The sequence below is a fragment of the Talpa europaea genome (assembly GCF_964194135.1).
Source record: "Talpa europaea genome assembly, chromosome: 9".
Taxonomy (NCBI): domain Eukaryota; kingdom Metazoa; phylum Chordata; class Mammalia; order Eulipotyphla; family Talpidae; genus Talpa; species Talpa europaea.
In genome coordinates, this window is record NC_140076.1 from 1,093,085 (window position 1) to 1,110,159 (window position 17,075).

Below are 17,075 nucleotides of genomic sequence, written 5' to 3' on the forward strand. Positions count from 1 at the left end.
GTCTGCGCCGTGTCCCCCATTCTGGGGCCAGAGCCCTGTCCCCGGCCAACACGGGCCCCAGGCCCACGTCCTGCCCACCTGGGCAGAGGCAGCGCTGGGCGCCCGGGAAATGCACGGCGGAGCAGGGAAGCACCAGCTGCTGAGCACCTGCCCCACACTCAGCACTCAAGTGTGCCCAGGTGTGCCCAGGGGAGCCCGCAGGCCTGGACTCTGTCCCGGGACAGCAGGGAATCCTGTCCTGGCACCACAGGAGGTCCTGCCGCTGCTGACCGTCGCGGCAGCACCCAGCCCAGGCTGCTTCCGCCTGCCCAGCGGGGCCACGTCCAGAGGGGTCACCAGCCACCCGACCCCTCTCAGAGGTTTGGCTTAGCCTCTCTGGAAGGAAGGAATTCACCAAGACCGCCACGCCCCCCAGAAAGCCAGCAGCATGTCGGGGAGCCGTCAGGACGCGCTGGGGTGGGGCCTCGTGGCTGTGGGGGGCCGGGGTGGTGAGCACCAGCGTCCAATCAACACCCTCCACTTGAGGACCAGGTGTTCTCCGGCTCGGGGGCGGTGTGCGGGAGGGGCACACTCACGCTCACACCAGCGCTCACGCTCAGCACCTCGCCTCCTGGACGCTTCCTGCCCACAGCCTGGCCCTGTTCTGACACCAGAACCCCCCCCTCCGGCCCACACGGCTCTGCGGGGCTTCTCAGGGTGGGGGTGCCCTCACCGCCTAGCCAGGGCGGGACCCCTCGGTGAGAAGAGGGCCTGGGGCCTCCGGGCATGGGTGGGCCAGCTGAGGCCTGCAGTCAGCGGATGCCCGGAGCAGACACCCTCCTCTGGGCCCCGTGGCTGGGATGCTTGCCCGGCAAGTGCCCGGGCAGAGTCCTGCCCAGCTGCGCTGACCCTTGGTTTCTCTCCCCCGGGCAGATCTCCGAGGACCTGGGCAGCGAGAAGTTCTGCGTGGACGTGCAGCAGGCGGGGGCGGGCAGCTGGCTCAAGTACATCCGGGTGGCCTGCTCCTGTGATGCCCAGAACCTCACCATGTGCCAGGTCAACGAGCAGGTAGGGCGGCCGGCACGGCCCGGGACATGGGGCCCAGGGGCAGGGGCACCCCCCAGCCCCTCCCGGCGACCTGCACGGGCGGGGCCACTTCCTGACACTGGGCTGGCACTGGGGTTCTGGGTGCTCGTCTGCACCCCATGAATGCCCCTCCGGCCCTCATTCAGCGCCTTGCAGACCGGACGGGGCATGAGAGCTGGCCGAGGCTGGTAGGCAGCCCGTCCATGGGCCCAGGGCCGCGGGGGTCCCCCCGCTCCGAGACAGGCACAGACTGGCCTGCCGAGCATCCTGGGGAGGGGCTGCTGCACAGAGGGCAGCCGGGGTGCCCGACCTGGGGGTCACCAAGCTGGCAGAAGCCCATACAGGAGACCGGCCTCACTTGACACAAAGCGCCGCACCCTGGGAGCGGCTGGTCCTTGTCCAGAGCTGAGTGTTCCTGACCTGGCCTCCGGGGCCCAGGGACACCCTCACCCCGGCAGGCAGCCCCTGGGACCGTGTGTCCTGCGGGTCAGTGCCAGCTGCGTTGCGGGCATCATGGCACTGGTTTGACCAGATCTCATCCCACCGGGTCCTCGGGCGCCGCTTCTCTGGACCTTTGCGGTGGGGTCCCCGGGGGCTGCCCGGCCCCCCTGTGCCTGTGAGGCGGCCCCCTCGGAGAGTGTCCCCGGCCCCCTGCGCCCTTGTTCTCACCCCACAACCCAGAGCTCGGGGCGCCCAGCCTCTGCCACCCGAGTGGTTTTCTTTCGCCTCTGCGATCTTGGGGTACACGAGATTTCGTTTGCAAAAGGGGTTCCACTGCTCTACAACACGTCTGCGGAGCACTGGAGGAGGGAGGTCCCTGGTGGTGTGGACCACGCGGCCGCCAGGCCCGGCTTTGCAGAAACGGTTTCCCTCTCAGCGCCACGGGCGCCCCTCCCGCCGCCCCTCGCAGCTCCTGCTGCCTTCGGGCTGGGGCGCCCCGAGCCGAGGCCCCTCTGCTGCTGACGCCTGCAGCTTCTGGTGAGAACCCAAGATTTAGAAAATCACTTTTTTTTTGCGTGTAAAAGACACTTCAGAAGTAAAGCAAAAGATGCTTTTTCTGATCGTAAAAATCAGAACAGATTTAAAAAAAAACAAACTTTCCTTCTCCCAGACGGAAGCGGCTTTAAGTGGCGAGAAGCGGGTGAGAGTCCAGAGCGGGGTGTCTGGCCCCCGTGGGAGCGGAGCTGGCGGGGGTCAGTGGAGAGCCCCACGGCCGGCTCAGGCTCGTGTGTCTGAGACACGGAACCGGAAGGCGCAGCCTTTACGTTGGCGCCACACTCGGGCAGCCAAGCAGCTCCGTCCGGGGCGCTCCCAAAGCAGACGGGGTCCTCTCGCGGGAGGGCGCTCCCGGGTCAGCATCAGGAGCTTCCAGCGTGGCCCACGGAGGCCCACGTGGACCTGACCGCTCCGCAGCCAGCCTCTTCCGTGGGCAGTGCGGGCCGAGACGCGGCCTGCCGGCTCCTCCCAAGCGCCCCTCAGCCCCCAGGGCCAGGGAACCCCCTCCCGACAACCCGTGCGGCCCAGACGCCGGCCCCAGGGCCCGAGCCCCTCAGCTGCCATTTCTCTCCAACAAACGTTGGGGGTCCGTCCCCCATCTTGGGCACGAGGGACAAGCATTTATGGAGAGGCACTGGGAGGGCCACAGAGCCGGGGCCGGCGCTCACCCCACGGGGGCAACTGCAGAGCCCCTGGCCGCTGCCCGCCTGCGCCCTCCCTCAGCGATGCCCACGGCCAGGCAGGAGGCCGGTCCCAAAACTGCGCATCCACATGGCAAGGGACTCGCACGGTGACGGTCACTCGGTAGACACGGACCACGCTCTCGGAGCTCCCTCCGCCAGCCCGTGGCCACGCGCGCCAGCCCCAGGGACGGCCCCCCACGCGTCCCCAAGACAGGGACCCCAGGACGCACCCAGGAGGGCACCTCAACCCTTGGAGGGCCATCAGCTGCACCCCGCCCGGGGGACCCCGGAGCAGCCCACACACACCAGACACACCACACCCCACGCACACCACACACACACACCAGACACACCACACATCACACACACCCTCCAAACCCAGGGCGCGTCCGCTCTCCGCAGGGGGCCCGCAGGGCCTGGCGCAGCGGGCAGGAGAGCGGGTGTCTTCCCAGTCTGGCTGGTGCCCAGGCTTCAGGGCGGGTCAAGGCAGGCGGGAGGCCCTGGTCATCCGTTCCTGAGGCCACCTCAGGGTCAGGTGCACTCTGGCCGGCAGGTAGCCTCCAAGGGCCCGGCCGGCCCGGCCCCCCTGCCCGGTGCCTCCCGGGCTGATGCAGGGTCTGTGGACAGACGGCCTGGGGGCCCCGCAGCCCTGCACCCCAGCCTCTGTGCCGCCACCGCCGGCTCTGGCTTGTGTTGTGTGTGCGGCCTCTGGCCAGGCGCCCCCCAGCCTGGGGACCGCTGCCCTGCGCCCCCTGAAGCCCCGCCCGCCCCGGCCTGGGCATGGACGGCTGCACACGGGCCGCGGGCAGCCAGCTGGGCAGGCGGGACGCGCGTGAGGAAAGGGGCGAAGGAACCGAGCGGCTCCCAAAGAGAGCCCGTGACCCCGGAGGCAGGTGGGGGGGAGGGGGGCGGCGCGGAGGACCCGGCCCCCCCCCCCCCCCGGCAGCGCTGGCCCGGCTTCCACAGAACCGGCCCGTCTTCCCAGCCTGTGCGGCGTGGCTGGCGCCGAGTTCCCCCAGGGCCTCCAGACCCCGCGGCTCCTGCCAGCACCCTCCTGGCCACCCCCCGGGCGGGAGAGGCAGAGGCCACGCCGGCCACCCTCCATCCGGGACCCGACGCTGTCGCTGAAAGGCGGCTGCGATGCGCCCTGCCCACAGCGAGGCCGCAGGTGGCCCTGAGGCGGCTCGGGCCGGGTGCAGGCCGACGGGAACCGAGCAGCGCGGTCGGGGCCACGGCCTTTCTCGGGCCTGCGGGGGGTGCTCTGGCCACAGCCCGAGAGCCTGGGCTGATGTGTCCACTTACCATGAGCAGAAAGCAGAGCGGGCCCATGGCGGTCAGTTCACACGGGAGACACGGCCCCCCCCCGGCACCCCCTAGAGCCCCCCCAGGGTGCTGCCCCCCATGTCTACCTTTCGTTTGGGAAAATTCTGGAGACCTGGTTGCCCGTGGACGGTCCTTCCAGCCATTATGAGCAAACAAGCTGGTGGGAAACGTCCCGGGAAGCACAGGCAGCGTTTGCTCCAAGGCGGGGAAAGGAAATTGCTGGGGGAGCGCGGGCTGAGGGCGGCCTTTTTCAGGCTCCACTCTCGCTCCTGGGCCAGCAGAGCGTGCCAGGAGGCCGGGGGGGCGCGTGGGGCTGGAGTCACCCACACGCGTCACAAGTCCCCACAGCAGAGTGCGGGGACCGTGTCCCCAGGACAAGGCAGCCCCACGGCCCCCAGAGTGGGTGGACGGAGGTCACCAGCCGAGCCACTGGCGGATCCCCACCTCCAGGCCTGCGCTGGTCTCTGGCGGGACCTGCGGCCTCCAGGACAAGGCGGCCTGGCCGGGGAGGGGGGTCCCCTTTGGCTTCATTCTCTCTGGTGTGACCCCTCTTGTCCCCTCAGGGCCCGGGGCTGCGGGCTGGGATTCAAGGCCAGGCACCGGCCACCGCCCTGCCCAGTCCCCCCGGACTGTCCCACCCCGACTCTGCTCTCATCCCTGTGATTTTTTCAAAGAAAAGTCGTACACGCGTCCACTCCCCAAACTGGTGGCCTCCAAACAGCTCATACAACCTTCCCTCCGATGACAAGGCGGCGGGGACCCGTCCCAGCGTTCTTGGCCGTTCACAAGGCCCTCGACGAAAAGGGCCGCACGCGCCGTGGCCGGGAGCTGCTGCGCCTGCCGGCTGACCGGCTGGTCCGAGGGCTGACCGGCTGACCGGCTGGTCCGCCCCGGCCGCACCTCGGGATTTACCCTCTTCCCGGCAGTGTAGCAGACGCCGTTGAGATGGGGAGAGAGCTCAGCCGCGACCAAGAATTGATATTTAGCAAAAAATAATGTCCTGTCCCAGCCGCGCGACTGGACAGCTGGAGCGTGGGGGCTTCGTCCAGGGCTGGAGCTGTAGGGTGGGGGTTCCCACAAGTGGGGACCTGGGCCCCATAGCCGCAGCCTCCGTGGCAAGCGTGGCCGGCTGACCCTGGCCCTGCCTGGCCCTGGAGCTGCCATGGGCTGAACCCAGGGCTCCTGGGCTGGCCCAGCTCTGCCTGCTCTGAGGATGGATGACCGGCCGGAGGCCACCTCACGCACAGCACCGCCGGGCAGAGAAAGTGAAGCCCCTCACAGACCCTGCGGCTCGGACCCCACTGGACTTGGGCAGCGCCTGGGGCTACACCCCAACTGGCCCCTCTGCCACCGCAGGGCGGGAGTCCGGGCCTCCCCGAGGGCATGGCGTAGGTGGGACGGCAGGTGGTGGGACGCATCCCAGGTCTGTGCCACGGGGGCAGCCCCGGGACCCCAGGTGGATGCGCGGGCTAACCTCAGGGTGACCCTCAGGACAGCGTCCTCCAGGAAGCGCAGGTCAGAGGCTGCGTGGCCAGCGGGGTCTGGGGGGCAGCTTCCCCTCGCCTGCGCTTCTCCTGGGGGGGCGGGGGCTGCGGGCACCCGGCCTCCCGGTACCCGGGGTGAGGGGCTGGGTCTCCAGGCGAGCGCGGATCCCACCTGCTCAGTCCACACGGCCTCTCGGCGCCTTAGAGTGGCCACGCAGGGAGAGCCGCCCAGGTCACTGGGCCTGGGGGCACCCTACGGGCACCCGCAGTGGGAGCCGACCACCGTGGGTTCTGCCGGACCCCGGCCGCCTCGTCCATTTACACCCAAAAGCTCTAAGTCGGTGTGACAGAAAACCGGGCGCTCCAACCCCTGTCGTGGGAAATCGTGTCCTCCGGCGGCCTGAGAGTCAGGGAACACGGCACCCCGGGGGAGGCGCGGCAGCGGGGGTCACGCGGGGTCACGGTGGCGGTGGGCTCCGCCTCCCGGACGCTGGGCGGGCACGAGCGGCCAGTGCTCCGTCTGGCTTCGCTGGGGCGGCTTCTCTGGCTTTCGTGAGGCCACGGCGTCTGTGCGCCCCCCGAGCCGCGCTGCCTGGCGGGGGGCCGGGGCAGGCGCGCTGAGGCGGTCTCCAGCCGGCAGGCCGGGGCTGCTGGCCACGCGCAGCAACGCCAAGGCCGGCCGCAAGGCGGGCGCCGCACCCCACCTGCCTTCAGGCCCCGGCCGCCTGGCCAGCTCTGCAGGCCCTCGCGGCGTGTATTGCCAGAGCAAACGCTGTCGCTGAGGCTTTGCTGCCCTCCCGTCCTCCGCGGCGTGGACACTGCCCTGAGGCCCAGGCCCGGCAGGGAGGCAGCGCTCACAGCACAGGGCTGGCCCCGCCGCCGCTCCCGCTCCCTCCCAGGCCGAGCCCTCCCTGGAGGCTCCGAGACCAAAGGGCGGCAGCGACCTCTCTTCCTCCTGTGAAGACGGGGCGCCTCTCCCCACGCTCACAGGGCCTGGGGTCTGGGGTGATCCATGAAGGGGTGTGCAGGTAGCCAGCCTGCAGGGGGCCTTGGGGGGCTGTGGTAACCCGTTCTCACAGGCCCCGCGCTCACAAAGGCCTCGCAGCCGAAGCCTGTGGCCCTGGCCGGTCCTGCGCCTTCCCACCACCCTGGCCTTTGTCCCAGGAAGTCCCGACCCTGCGGCCCCGGAACCAGGCGCTCTCGGGCCTCTGCCGATAAGGCCTGTGCCACCGGACCGGCCCTGAAGACAGCTGCCGTCTGTGGGGCTCAGGATCCCCATGGACGCCGGCAAAGCCGGGCAGCCCAAGACAGGGAAAGCCGGTGCTGAGCCCTGCTCCCCCTCGGGCCCCCCTCCAAGAGCGGCGGCCGGGACTCCCCACCCCTCTCCGCCCAGGCCCTGCGATTAGCGCTAATAGCTATTAATTCTGTCTGCGCTCAAAGTCCACCGCCTCACCGCCTCCTGTCCGCCGCGCGGGGCCCAGGCGGCTCTGGGTCCCCGGGCCAGGCGGGCCGGCCCTTCCCCCGCGGAGGCCTGAGGCTGCCACCTCACAGGCAGGGAAGGGTCCCCGGACGCCTGGCGCCTTGGAGGCGGTCAGAGGTGGGAGTCCAGGGCCCTCGGCCGGGCGGGCGCGGGAGGGTCGGTGGGCCGGTGTGCGCAGGGAGCCCTCAGAGCCGGGCACGGCAGGGCGGGGACAGGGCGGCGGCCCTGGAGGAGGGGTGCAGCGGCTGAGGGGTGCAGTGGCCGTCCAAGCAGGAGTGGAGGGTCCCAGACACAAGGTGGCCCAAGGAGAGGGGTGAGGGGCTGGGAGTCCCAGAAGGCCTGTGGCCCAGGGGTGGGGGAGGAAGGCCGCGGCCTTCGGAGGGGGCGTGGGGCCCCCGGGAGATCTAGAGGCCCTCCTCCGAGGCAGGCGGAAATGTGGAGGGTCCCTAGAGGCCAGCGGCCCGTGGGGGCGGGAATCGGGAATCCGAGGAGGGAGGCAGGCGGGCGGCGCTGCCCCCCCCCTTGTCCTGGCCCTGTCAGGAGCCCAGCGGGGCTGCGGGGGGAGGGGGTGGGAATGTGTTGGCCTGGGGGCCGCGCACCAACCTGGACGCCAGGTCAGAGCACGCGCCGGCCTCCTGCGGGCGTCTGTCCGGGCCTGCCCAGTGGGCAGGGCGGGGAGGGAGCTGTGGGTGGCAGCGGGCAGCGGTCTGCCCTGCCCTCAAACATCCGCAGCGCCGGGGCCTCCCGCCCTGCACGCTCGCCCTGCAGGATGCCAGCCTCACTGCCCGGAGGGGTGCGCCGTGCGGCTGAACCCGCTTAGGAACCGCTCCTGACTCCCCGCCCTGCAGGGCCACGGGCTCACCTGGGCTTTGTTGCCTCTTCAGTGCACTTTGGGTCCTATTTGGGGGCCAGCAGCACCTCGGAATTTTATTCTTATTACTGTTCTGCCGCCGTGCAGGGCTTGGAGCAGGCGGTGCACACCCGGGCTGCGCAGAACACCTGCCTTAGTTAGAGGACGTCACGTGCCCAGTTTCCGTGTTGTAGCAAGTTACCTGTGAACAGCAGCCCACTGAGGTCACCGGGGGCCAGAAGCAGGGGCTGTGCCCCCAGGACACGGGTGCACTGCGGGTCTCCTGCCCCGCAGCCCCTCGACAGGGGCCGGCGCAGCGTCCAGCTGGTGTCAGGACGGGGCGGCTTCTGGGTGTCCTCTGGACAGTCGGGTGCTGTCCTCTGGGTGGAGGTGTCCTGTCTGGCAGGCTGGGTGGAGACCTCAGCTGGACTCAGCCGGGGGTGTCGGGGTGAGAGGTGCACGAGTAACCAGGAAGCTCAGCCTTCCAGATGATTCCAGGGAAGGGGGCAGCAGGGCCAGGCAGCCCGGCTGTGTGGCCTACCCGGCCTCTGGGGAGCTCGGCCCATGCCCGGCTGCTGCTGAGAAGCCATGACCCCGTCTCAACCCCCGTCTCCGGGGTCAGGTGGACCTGAGCGGGCTCCCCAGCCTCAGGCTCCCGGCTCCCCGGGGCTGCTGCCCTCTGAGGAGAGCCCCACGCCAGCCCGCGCGGCCAGGGAGGCAGTGGTGGGTCTGAGGAAACACACCTGCCGTCCGGCATTTCCAACCTGGACACGGCCTCCCTGCGTTGGCCTTGCTCGCGTGAGGCGTGGGCACCCCAGGCTAATGTCCCTGGTCTGCAGAGGACAGGCAGCTCAGCCCAGGGTCCCGCCCCACCCGAGGGCCCCTCCACGCTGCCCTCGGGGCTCTCGCGGACCCCAGCTCTCATCCGGCAACCGCAGGCCGCTTGAGGTCTCGCGGGAGACACTTCCCAGTTGGTTCTCTAGAGCTCGGGGCTCGCTCCGCGGCAGACACTGACGCCAGCCCGCCGCCCTGTTTTCGGGGTCCCACCATTCAGGCCCCAAGAGGCACTGTGTGCGGCCCCCTCCCCCCCCACCCCCTGCTGATGGCCCCCACAGTGCTGGCCCACGCAGCCCCGTCCGCGCTCACACGCACTTCGCAAACACCCAGATTCGCCCTTGGCCTCTCTGGACGCAAGGGCACCCCGAGCATTGACCAGCAGAGCCCGGAACCAAGCAGGGCCACCCCGGCGAGGGCCACGCAGCTCAGACTCCGCCAGGATGGCCCTGCTGGGGCTCTCCAGGCCGGGCCTCAGCTTTCCTCTCCGAGGTCCCGCATCTGGATAAAACAAGTGGGAACGAGACTCCGGGTCTTTTGGGCGTCTTTGGCAAGCGCCAGCGGGACCCTGGGCAGCAGCGAGAGGCGGCGCGGGGCGGGCACACGGAGGCCGGGCGAGGCTGACGGGCTCTCTGGTGTCTCCATCCTAGATTTACTACAAGGTCGTCAAGGACATCGAGCCGGGGGAGGAGCTGCTGCTGCACGTGCGGGACGCCGCCTACGCCCTGGGGGCCGTGCCCCCCAGCCTGGACGGTAAGCCGGCCTCCACCCGGCGCCCCAGACACCCAATTCGCGGGGGGCGCGGCTGGACGGGCCCGCGGAGTGAGCGTCCAGTGGGTCTGTGATGGATTCTAGTGCAGCAACAGGCGTCGTTGGCTTTCAAAAAAGGAAAAGGAAAAACAGCCAGTTCTGTGCTTGGAAATAGCCTCTCGGCCAGAACCAGGGGGACGCCCTGTCTGGGAGGGGGCAGGGGCAGTGATGCAGGCGTGTCCTGGGCGTGGAAGGCTCCAGGCAGGGCCAGTGGGCACCTCCCCCGCCCTCGTCCTCTCTGCCCAGTGGGTGCTCCCTCCCGCGCCCGCCTCCCCCCGGTGTGTCTCCTGCGTGGAGGGCACCATCCTCAAGCCCACTGGACGCGGAGCCGCGGTCACTTTAGCTCCATCCGCGCCGTCCGTGGCCCGTACCTGGGATCCCTTAGCAGAGGGCCGGGGAGGATGCCATGTGGGCGCGACCCCTTAACTGCCACCCCCACGGCTCGGCGGGGGCCCTGGGGCACGCTGCCACCTGCTCCGTGGCTGGCACCCGCAGGCGGGCAGCAGAAAGCCCCCGTCTCAGAGCAGCGATTCTGCTCAGGCCGCCGGGGATGCGCAGGGGGCAGAGGCTGGGGGGGGGCCTGGGGCAGGTTTTCCCGACGGTCTCTTCCCCCCACCCCCAGCCCAGCAGGGCTTGCGATGAAGCCAGGGAGCCAGGCATCGGGATTAGCGGGAGCCCCCAGCCAGGGTAGAGAGCCCTGCCCTCGTGTCCCCGCCCCGTGCCCGGCTGGACTCAGCAACGGGCCCTTCCGTGAGGCTGCAGCAGCTCACCCCCGAGTTCCCCAAAGAGAGACCCCCCCCCAGAAGGGCGACTGCAGGAGCCAGCGCCCCTGCACTCACCTTGCACTTCGGTGTTAATGAGGCCGCTGGCGCGGGAGGCCTAATGGCCGGGCCAGGGTGGCCGGGGACGGTCTCCTTTTCCTTCCAATAATTGAGAAAAGACCCCGAATCTTAGCTAACACCCGAGGCCTCTCAAAGACGCAGCGGCACCAGGGGGTTTCATTTGTATAATGAAATCTCTTTCTTCCAAAAGGTTTTAAAATCCAGCCCCTGATCTTAAATAACCTGGGTCTACATTTTCCTAATAATTTATCAAACATTTGTGGGCTAATTGCTTCGCGCACATAATAGCCCAACATCAAATATTTGACTTTTTATACTCTTTCCTGTCAAGATCTCTCTGGCCTCCCAACAGCCACCCCCCCGCCCCAGTTAAACTCTGAATCACACAGAAAGAAAATGCAAAAATGTTCCTCACTAAGATAATTATCATAAAAAATCTTTTATCCCAGCCCCGGCTAAATGCAGCGGGCCCTTATCGCGGCGGGAATTTGGAGTGGGTTCCCGGCGCCTTTGAGCCTCCAGGCTGCTGGATTAGCATGTAGATGCCATATAATTGTGTCCCCCTCGGCTCCCCGAAGCCATTAGGCACCGATTTATTTTCCTGTTACGTTCCGGCTCTGCCAGGAAAAGTTGCGGACAGGACTCGGGGTCGACGCGGGTCCGCCTGGCCGTGCCGTCGGGGGCTGGCGTGGGGAAGGCGGCCCTCCGCCGGGGGGCCGGGGCTGCGGACTGGCTGGCTGTGCGTGGTGCCGGGGCGCCGGGTCCACCTGCGATGGGGACGGGCCCCGCGGGCCCCCAGCTGTGGGCCTGGACGCCCCCTCGGAGGGCAGCCCCGGCGGGCAGGGCAGCCCCGTGTGCCACGTGTGGCTTCGAGAGGAGGGAGCCGGCCTCCCCTGCAGCCCCGCTCCTCTGGCTTTGCTCTTTGGCGGGGAGGGGAAGGGCGTCCCTTTCGGGAGAACTTCTTGCCCCTGAGAGAAAATAAAGGAAAGCATTTCCGTTCAAATTTGCTTTTCTTTTAAGGGGAGCTCAAAATGATGAACGTCTCCCCCTCTCCAAGAGCAGTCGGGCACGAAGCAGCGAGACAGGCGCGGCCGGGACAGGCCAGCAGTGGGCCGCGTGGCCAGGGGACACGCCTCGCGCTCCGCCCTGCCAGGGTTCTCGGCGGGAAAGGCCACCACGTGCACGGCACAGGCCTGCCGCCCAGACGCCACCTTAGGGAGACGCCATGCCCGGGCCGGGGGGGCGTGGGGGGGTGGGGGCCGGGGGGCGACACGAATCCCCTGGTCTGCCCGTCGCCCTCGGGGCCCTCAGGAGCCGTCAGAGTGAGGAATGGGCTGACTGGTCACTTTGGAGCCACGCCCCGTACGTCGCGGTGAATGGGGTTCGTGTTTCTTCTCGACTCTGTCTTCAAATTCCACCTGCCGCGGTGGTTCTTGGCCGGGCACAGAGGGAGCGAGATGAAAACTGGCATTTCTAACCCAGCGTGACACGGCCCGTCTCAGCCTCCCCCCAGCCCCGGGAGCCACGTAACCCAGGGCGCAGTGTTGGGGGCCGTGCCTCCGGCCCGACCTCGGGCGGGGTGCGTGGCCCCGATAGGAAGGACACATCTGGGGTGGAAACCCACATTTCTGAAGGCAAGGCAGGTCTGCGGGGGCGGGGCACACTGCTCGGCCCCAGCCCGTCCTGCACCCGCCTCCGACTCGCAGTGGCAGGGGCCGGGGATGGGGCTCTGCGCCTTCTCCCGGGGCCTGGGCCAGTTATACAGCCTCTCCCGGCCGCCTCAGTTTGCCCGGCGGCTTGCAGGAGCCTTCAGAATGGTCCCCACCGGTGTGGACTGCTGCTGAGATGCACCACAAGGAGGTGGATCTGGGGCGCCCATGGAGGCCCAGACCCCAATGTCCGCAGGGATGGCCGTACGGCTCCCAGAAGACGCGGGGCCCCCGTTCTGCTGTGAAGGCCTCACTGCGCACGTGCAGGTGATGGGGGCGCGGGGCCTCCTCCCCGGGGCCCGCCACGCCCCTGCCCAGCTGCTCCGGCCGCGCAGGGCTCCAGGCTTCTGCGGCGTCCATGATTGCAAACGCTGCATCGGGTCTCTGGCGTGGCCGCCTTCTTGCCTCCTTCCAGCCCGGCTGTGTCCGGGGCGCTCCGAGGGGGCCTTTCCTGGACATGTCAGAGCAGAGCCTTCTGCCCCCAAGGCCAGACTTGGGCCCCCTGCCCACGGTCAGGGCCCCGGAGAGGGGCCGGGTGCTGGAGCTGGTCCCCAGGCCCTGGCTCGGGCTGCTTCCTCCCCTCCGCCCCTGCTGTCCAGGGCCTGCGTGTCCCGGCAGCGGCCCCCGCAGGGACGCCCAACTCAGGCAGGCGGCCAGCAAGGCGCCCACTCCACTCTGCCCGGGCTCGGGCCCTGCCACCCGTCCCCTCCGCGCCGGACAGGAAGGGAAGTCACATGTAGGAGGCAGCACCCGAGGGTGTCCCGTGAGGGGCTCGGCCAGGGCAGCTCCTGGAGAGTCTCCCTTGGGTGTGGGGGCTCTGGGGACCCACCGGCGGCCAGACACCTGGAGCAGCGCCGCCACCCACAGGCTCAGGGGCGCTTTGGCCAGAGAGGTGCCTCTGCCCGCAGACACCCTGCCAGGCCACAGAGCTGCCGCGCGAGAGGTCTCGGACACCGGGGAAGGGGGGGCCTCCTCGGGTCGCCCCATCTCGCCGCCTCCTGGCCCCTCGGCCCCCGGGTCAGGCCCTTTCAGCCAGCACGAGCCCAAGCTAAGGTGCCCAGTGCTAGCCCCAGGTCCTCGAGGGCGCACCACACACACACTTGGATTCACGCAGGCACACGCCCACATTCACACTCACATGCTCAAGGGAATCCACACACACGCACACAAGTGCCGCGTGTGCACACTGACGGTGCGTGCACAGATGCGGTGGGACACACAGCACACCTGCACACTCACCAGGCGTACGGCAGGCATCGGCGTGCGGCGTTCACACCCACACACACGTGCACACGCACGCCCGCCCTCACTGCCTCTGTGCAGGAGCTGGGGGCGAGCCTCCCCTCCCAGACTCGTGGGGGGCCCAGGTCGGGGAGCGCACTCGGGGGAGGCGCTCGCTGCCAGGCAGGGCGGGCGGGGGAGCCAGGACGGACTGGGAAGCCACCCCCCCAGGAAATTCACAGCCCCAGGCTGATTGTTTGGCTTGGCACCGTGGTCAGGATGCTGCCTCGTAAACGTAATAATAGCTGCCCCCTCTTAATTTGTTTGACCTTGACGACAATAATTTATGATGTGCATTAGGGCTCTGTCGTCTTTTTTCTCCCAATTCATAAACAAAGCACTTGGCCTGGCTTCCTTCTCCGCTCCCGAGCGTGGGCCCTTCTCAAGCCCTCCGCCGCCTCCCGGGTCGGGGGTGGGGAGGAGGATGGGGGGCTGGGGGGGCCGGGGGGCCCGCCCTGCAGTGCAGACACGGGGTCCCGTGGCCCCCGCGGCCCAGGCAGCCCCTCCTCGTCCGGGATGAGGCCGGAAGGAAGCCGGGGGCCAGCCGGCCGGGGCAGGCCCCACGGACTCCCCGCGCCCCCTAGGGCCCTGGGCCGGGGCAGGTCGGGGGTCACCGCCCACCCGCCCTCTCTCTTGCAGAGGAGCCCACCTTCCCCTGCGACGTGTGCGACGAGCTCTTCCAGTCCAAGCTGGACCTGCGGCGCCACAAGAAGTACGCGTGCGGCTCCGTGGGGGCCGTGCTCTACCAGGGCCTGGGCGAGGGGCTCAAAGCCGAGGGCCTGGGCAGCGGGGGCAGCGATGGGCAGGCCCACGAGTGCAAGGACTGCGAGCGGATGTTCCCCAACAAGTACAGGTGCGTCCCTCCACCGCATCCCCCCCCCAGCCCCCACAAGCCAGCTAGGCTGCGGGCAGACGGCCGGGAGCACAGAGGGGGCCCGAAGGGGCGGCCCTTGTCCTCAGCCCTGTTGGGTGTGGACGAGAGCCCGAGCGGCTGTACCCCAGCCCACTCCCCCGGCGTGGGGCAGAGCAGACCCACAAGCTCGCCCCAGAGGCCACAGGTGCCCCCGGCTCTGAGCGCAAGGGCCGGCCCAGCCCCTGGCCGGAGCCCCCTGGGGGTGCACAGAAGGCCCTGCCTCTGCACGGTGCGAGACGCGGCCTGGGGCCCAGCCCACTTCTGCAGGGTGTCCAAGGTGGGGATGGGGGGGTCAACGCCCTTCCCCCGGCTCCCCACGGTGGCCTGACCGACTGGACAACCGCAGGCCTCCTCAGAAGAGGCTTCTCAAGTCTGGGACGCAGCCCCAGGCAGCCGGCGGCGTGGGCCCTTGCGGTCTCTGCTGCAAGGCCAGGCGAGAGTCAGGACTGGGGAGCCGGGGCGCCCAGGAGCCCTGGGCAGGACGAGCCGGGGGCGCCAGGACCTGCATCTCATCAGCCCCGGAGGCCTCCTCGGGGAGCAAAGTCAGAGCAAAAGCCCATCAGGCCGCTAACAGGCTGTGGGATTGAGGGGACGGAGCCGACCCCACACAGCCTCCCCGGGGACGGGCAGCCCTCGCCCCGAGCAGATGACAGAGAAAATAAGCATTTGGGCAAATCCCAGCTGAGGCCCTCGGTGGTGAGCGCCCCTCGAGAGGGTCCGTGTTTTCTTTACATAAACACATAAATCACAATTAGCAACAGGGAAAAAGATACAACCTGCTCGAGCTCAGGAGCCGGCGTTTCTGATCGGAACGGATGGCTGGCCCCGTAATGAGCGGGCCGTGATGTATTACTGCTTTGCTCATGAAGATTAACGGTCATACCTGGGACGGCAGCGGGGTCCCCCGAGAGGAGGCTGAGCGCTGCCCCCCCGCCCGGCTCAGGGACACCCTCGGCCCCTCCCGGAGTGTGCGTGGCAGGGCCCCAGCCTGAGCCGGCCGGCCGGCACCCCTCCGGGCCGCTGGGAGGGGGGCCTGGGGCCCGGGCCTCGCCCCAACTCCAGCCCGCAGCAGTGTTGAGAGCTTCCGGGCCCCTCTTTTCTCAGGCCCCAGGTTAGCTTCGAGGTTAAGAGTGGCCGGTGCCGCAGGGCCCAGCCTTGCCTCTGGCGGCCGGACGGCCAGGGTGGGGGCCTGCGGCCCGGGAAGGCTGCCTCTGCCCCGCGTCGACCTGTCCAGAGAGGAGGTGGACAGGGGCACGGGCAGGCGCTCTGACCCCGGGGGAGGAGGGCGAGCCGGGGCGGGGCGCGCGGCGGCGCTGACCCGAGTGTGCCGCAGCCTGGAGCAGCACATGATCGTGCACACCGAGGAGCGGGAGTACAAGTGCGACCAGTGCCCCAAGGCCTTCAACTGGAAGTCCAACCTCATCCGCCACCAGATGTCCCACGACAGCGGCAAGCGCTTCGAGTGCGAGAACTGCGTGAAGGTAGGTGCACCGGCCCGCCGCCCGCGCTGTCCACCAGCCGGGCCCCGCCCACCCTAGCGGCCCCGCCCACCGAGGGCCCCGCCCACCGAGGGCCCCGCCCACCCTAGCGGCCCCGCCCACCGGTCAGGCCCGCCCACCGGTCAGGCCCCGCCCATCATCGCGGACCACGCCCGCCAGAGGGCCCCGCCCACCCGGTCAGGCCCCCACCCGTCCATACGGGCCACGCCCACCAGAAGCCCCCGCCCCGCCCAGGCCCCGCCCGTCCACGCGGCCACGCCCACTGGAAGGCCCCGCCCCCGCCCAGGCCCCGCCCGTCCACGCGGGCCACACCCGCCCACCTAGCCCAAGCCACGCCCAGGCGCCCCGGCCCCCGCTGTCCCTCTGCGCCGGGTGAGGACCCCGAGGGGCGGGGTCCCGTCCTGCGCCCTGGGAGAGCCCCCAGCCCCGTCCCCGCCGGGAGGCGCCCGAGCCGGCGTGTCCCGCGCCCCGGCCCCCGCGGCCGCCCTCGGGGGAGTGACCGGCGCCGAGGCCGGGGCGCTCAGCGGAGCCCCGCCCACAGCGGGCCGGGCGGACCCCCACGGCCTCCGTGTCCGCAGGTGTTCACGGACCCCAGCAACCTGCAGCGGCACATCCGCTCGCAGCACGTGGGCGCGCGGGCGCACGCCTGCCCCGACTGCGGGAAGACCTTCGCCACGTCCTCGGGCCTCAAGCAGCACAAGCACATCCACAGCACGGTCAAGCCCTTCATCTGTGAGTGTCCGGCGCGGCCCGCGGGAGCCCCACGCGGCGCACGGGCGCCTGCCGCACGGGCGCCTGCCGCCCGGGGTGGGGGGGCTGGTGGGTCCGGGGTGCTGCTGGCCCCGGCTGGAGGCCAGCGGGGCAGGGGAGGAGGCGCCAGCGGCAGAGGCCACGTTTCCACCAGAGAGGCCCTGCGGGCTGCCAGCCCCTGGGGCAGGCGCAGCGCAGGGGCACGAACACCACTGCACGGTGCGCAGACCTGGACACACATGCACACCTGTGCACACCTGTACATGCACACCTGTGCACACCTGTACATGCACACCTGTGCACACCTGTACATGCACACCAGTGCACAGGCACACCACCTATACATGCACATCTGTGCACACATGCCTGCACACAACCCGTGCACGCCTGTGTGCACACACCTGTACGTACACACCTGTGTGCCCGTGCACACCTGGGTGCACACGCCTGCACACATGCCAGGACACACACAGAAGGCCTGGATATCAGTGTCCACGTGCATGCCTGCACACACATGCACACGTCGCCCCGGAGCCAGGTGGGGCCGAGCCCCACC

The 17,075-nt window shown here is 69.5% G+C and overlaps 1 protein-coding gene across 3 annotated transcripts in view; it reads left to right on the forward strand.

Moving 5' to 3' along the window:
• Window positions 1–17,075, forward strand: part of PRDM16 (PR/SET domain 16) — a gene marked incomplete at both ends in the record, with an annotated part of 195,200 nt that overhangs the window by 167,435 nt on the left and 10,690 nt on the right. For all 3 annotated transcript variants that reach the window (XM_084243700.1, XM_084243702.1, XM_084243701.1), the window contains 5 exons: window positions 913–1,047; window positions 9,366–9,468; window positions 13,997–14,210; window positions 15,604–15,751; window positions 16,348–16,501. In XM_084243700.1, coding sequence (XP_084099826.1) covers window positions 913–1,047; window positions 9,366–9,468; window positions 13,997–14,210; window positions 15,604–15,751; window positions 16,348–16,501 — 754 coding nt within the window. The remainder of the gene's footprint in view (window positions 1–912; window positions 1,048–9,365; window positions 9,469–13,996; window positions 14,211–15,603; window positions 15,752–16,347; window positions 16,502–17,075) is intronic.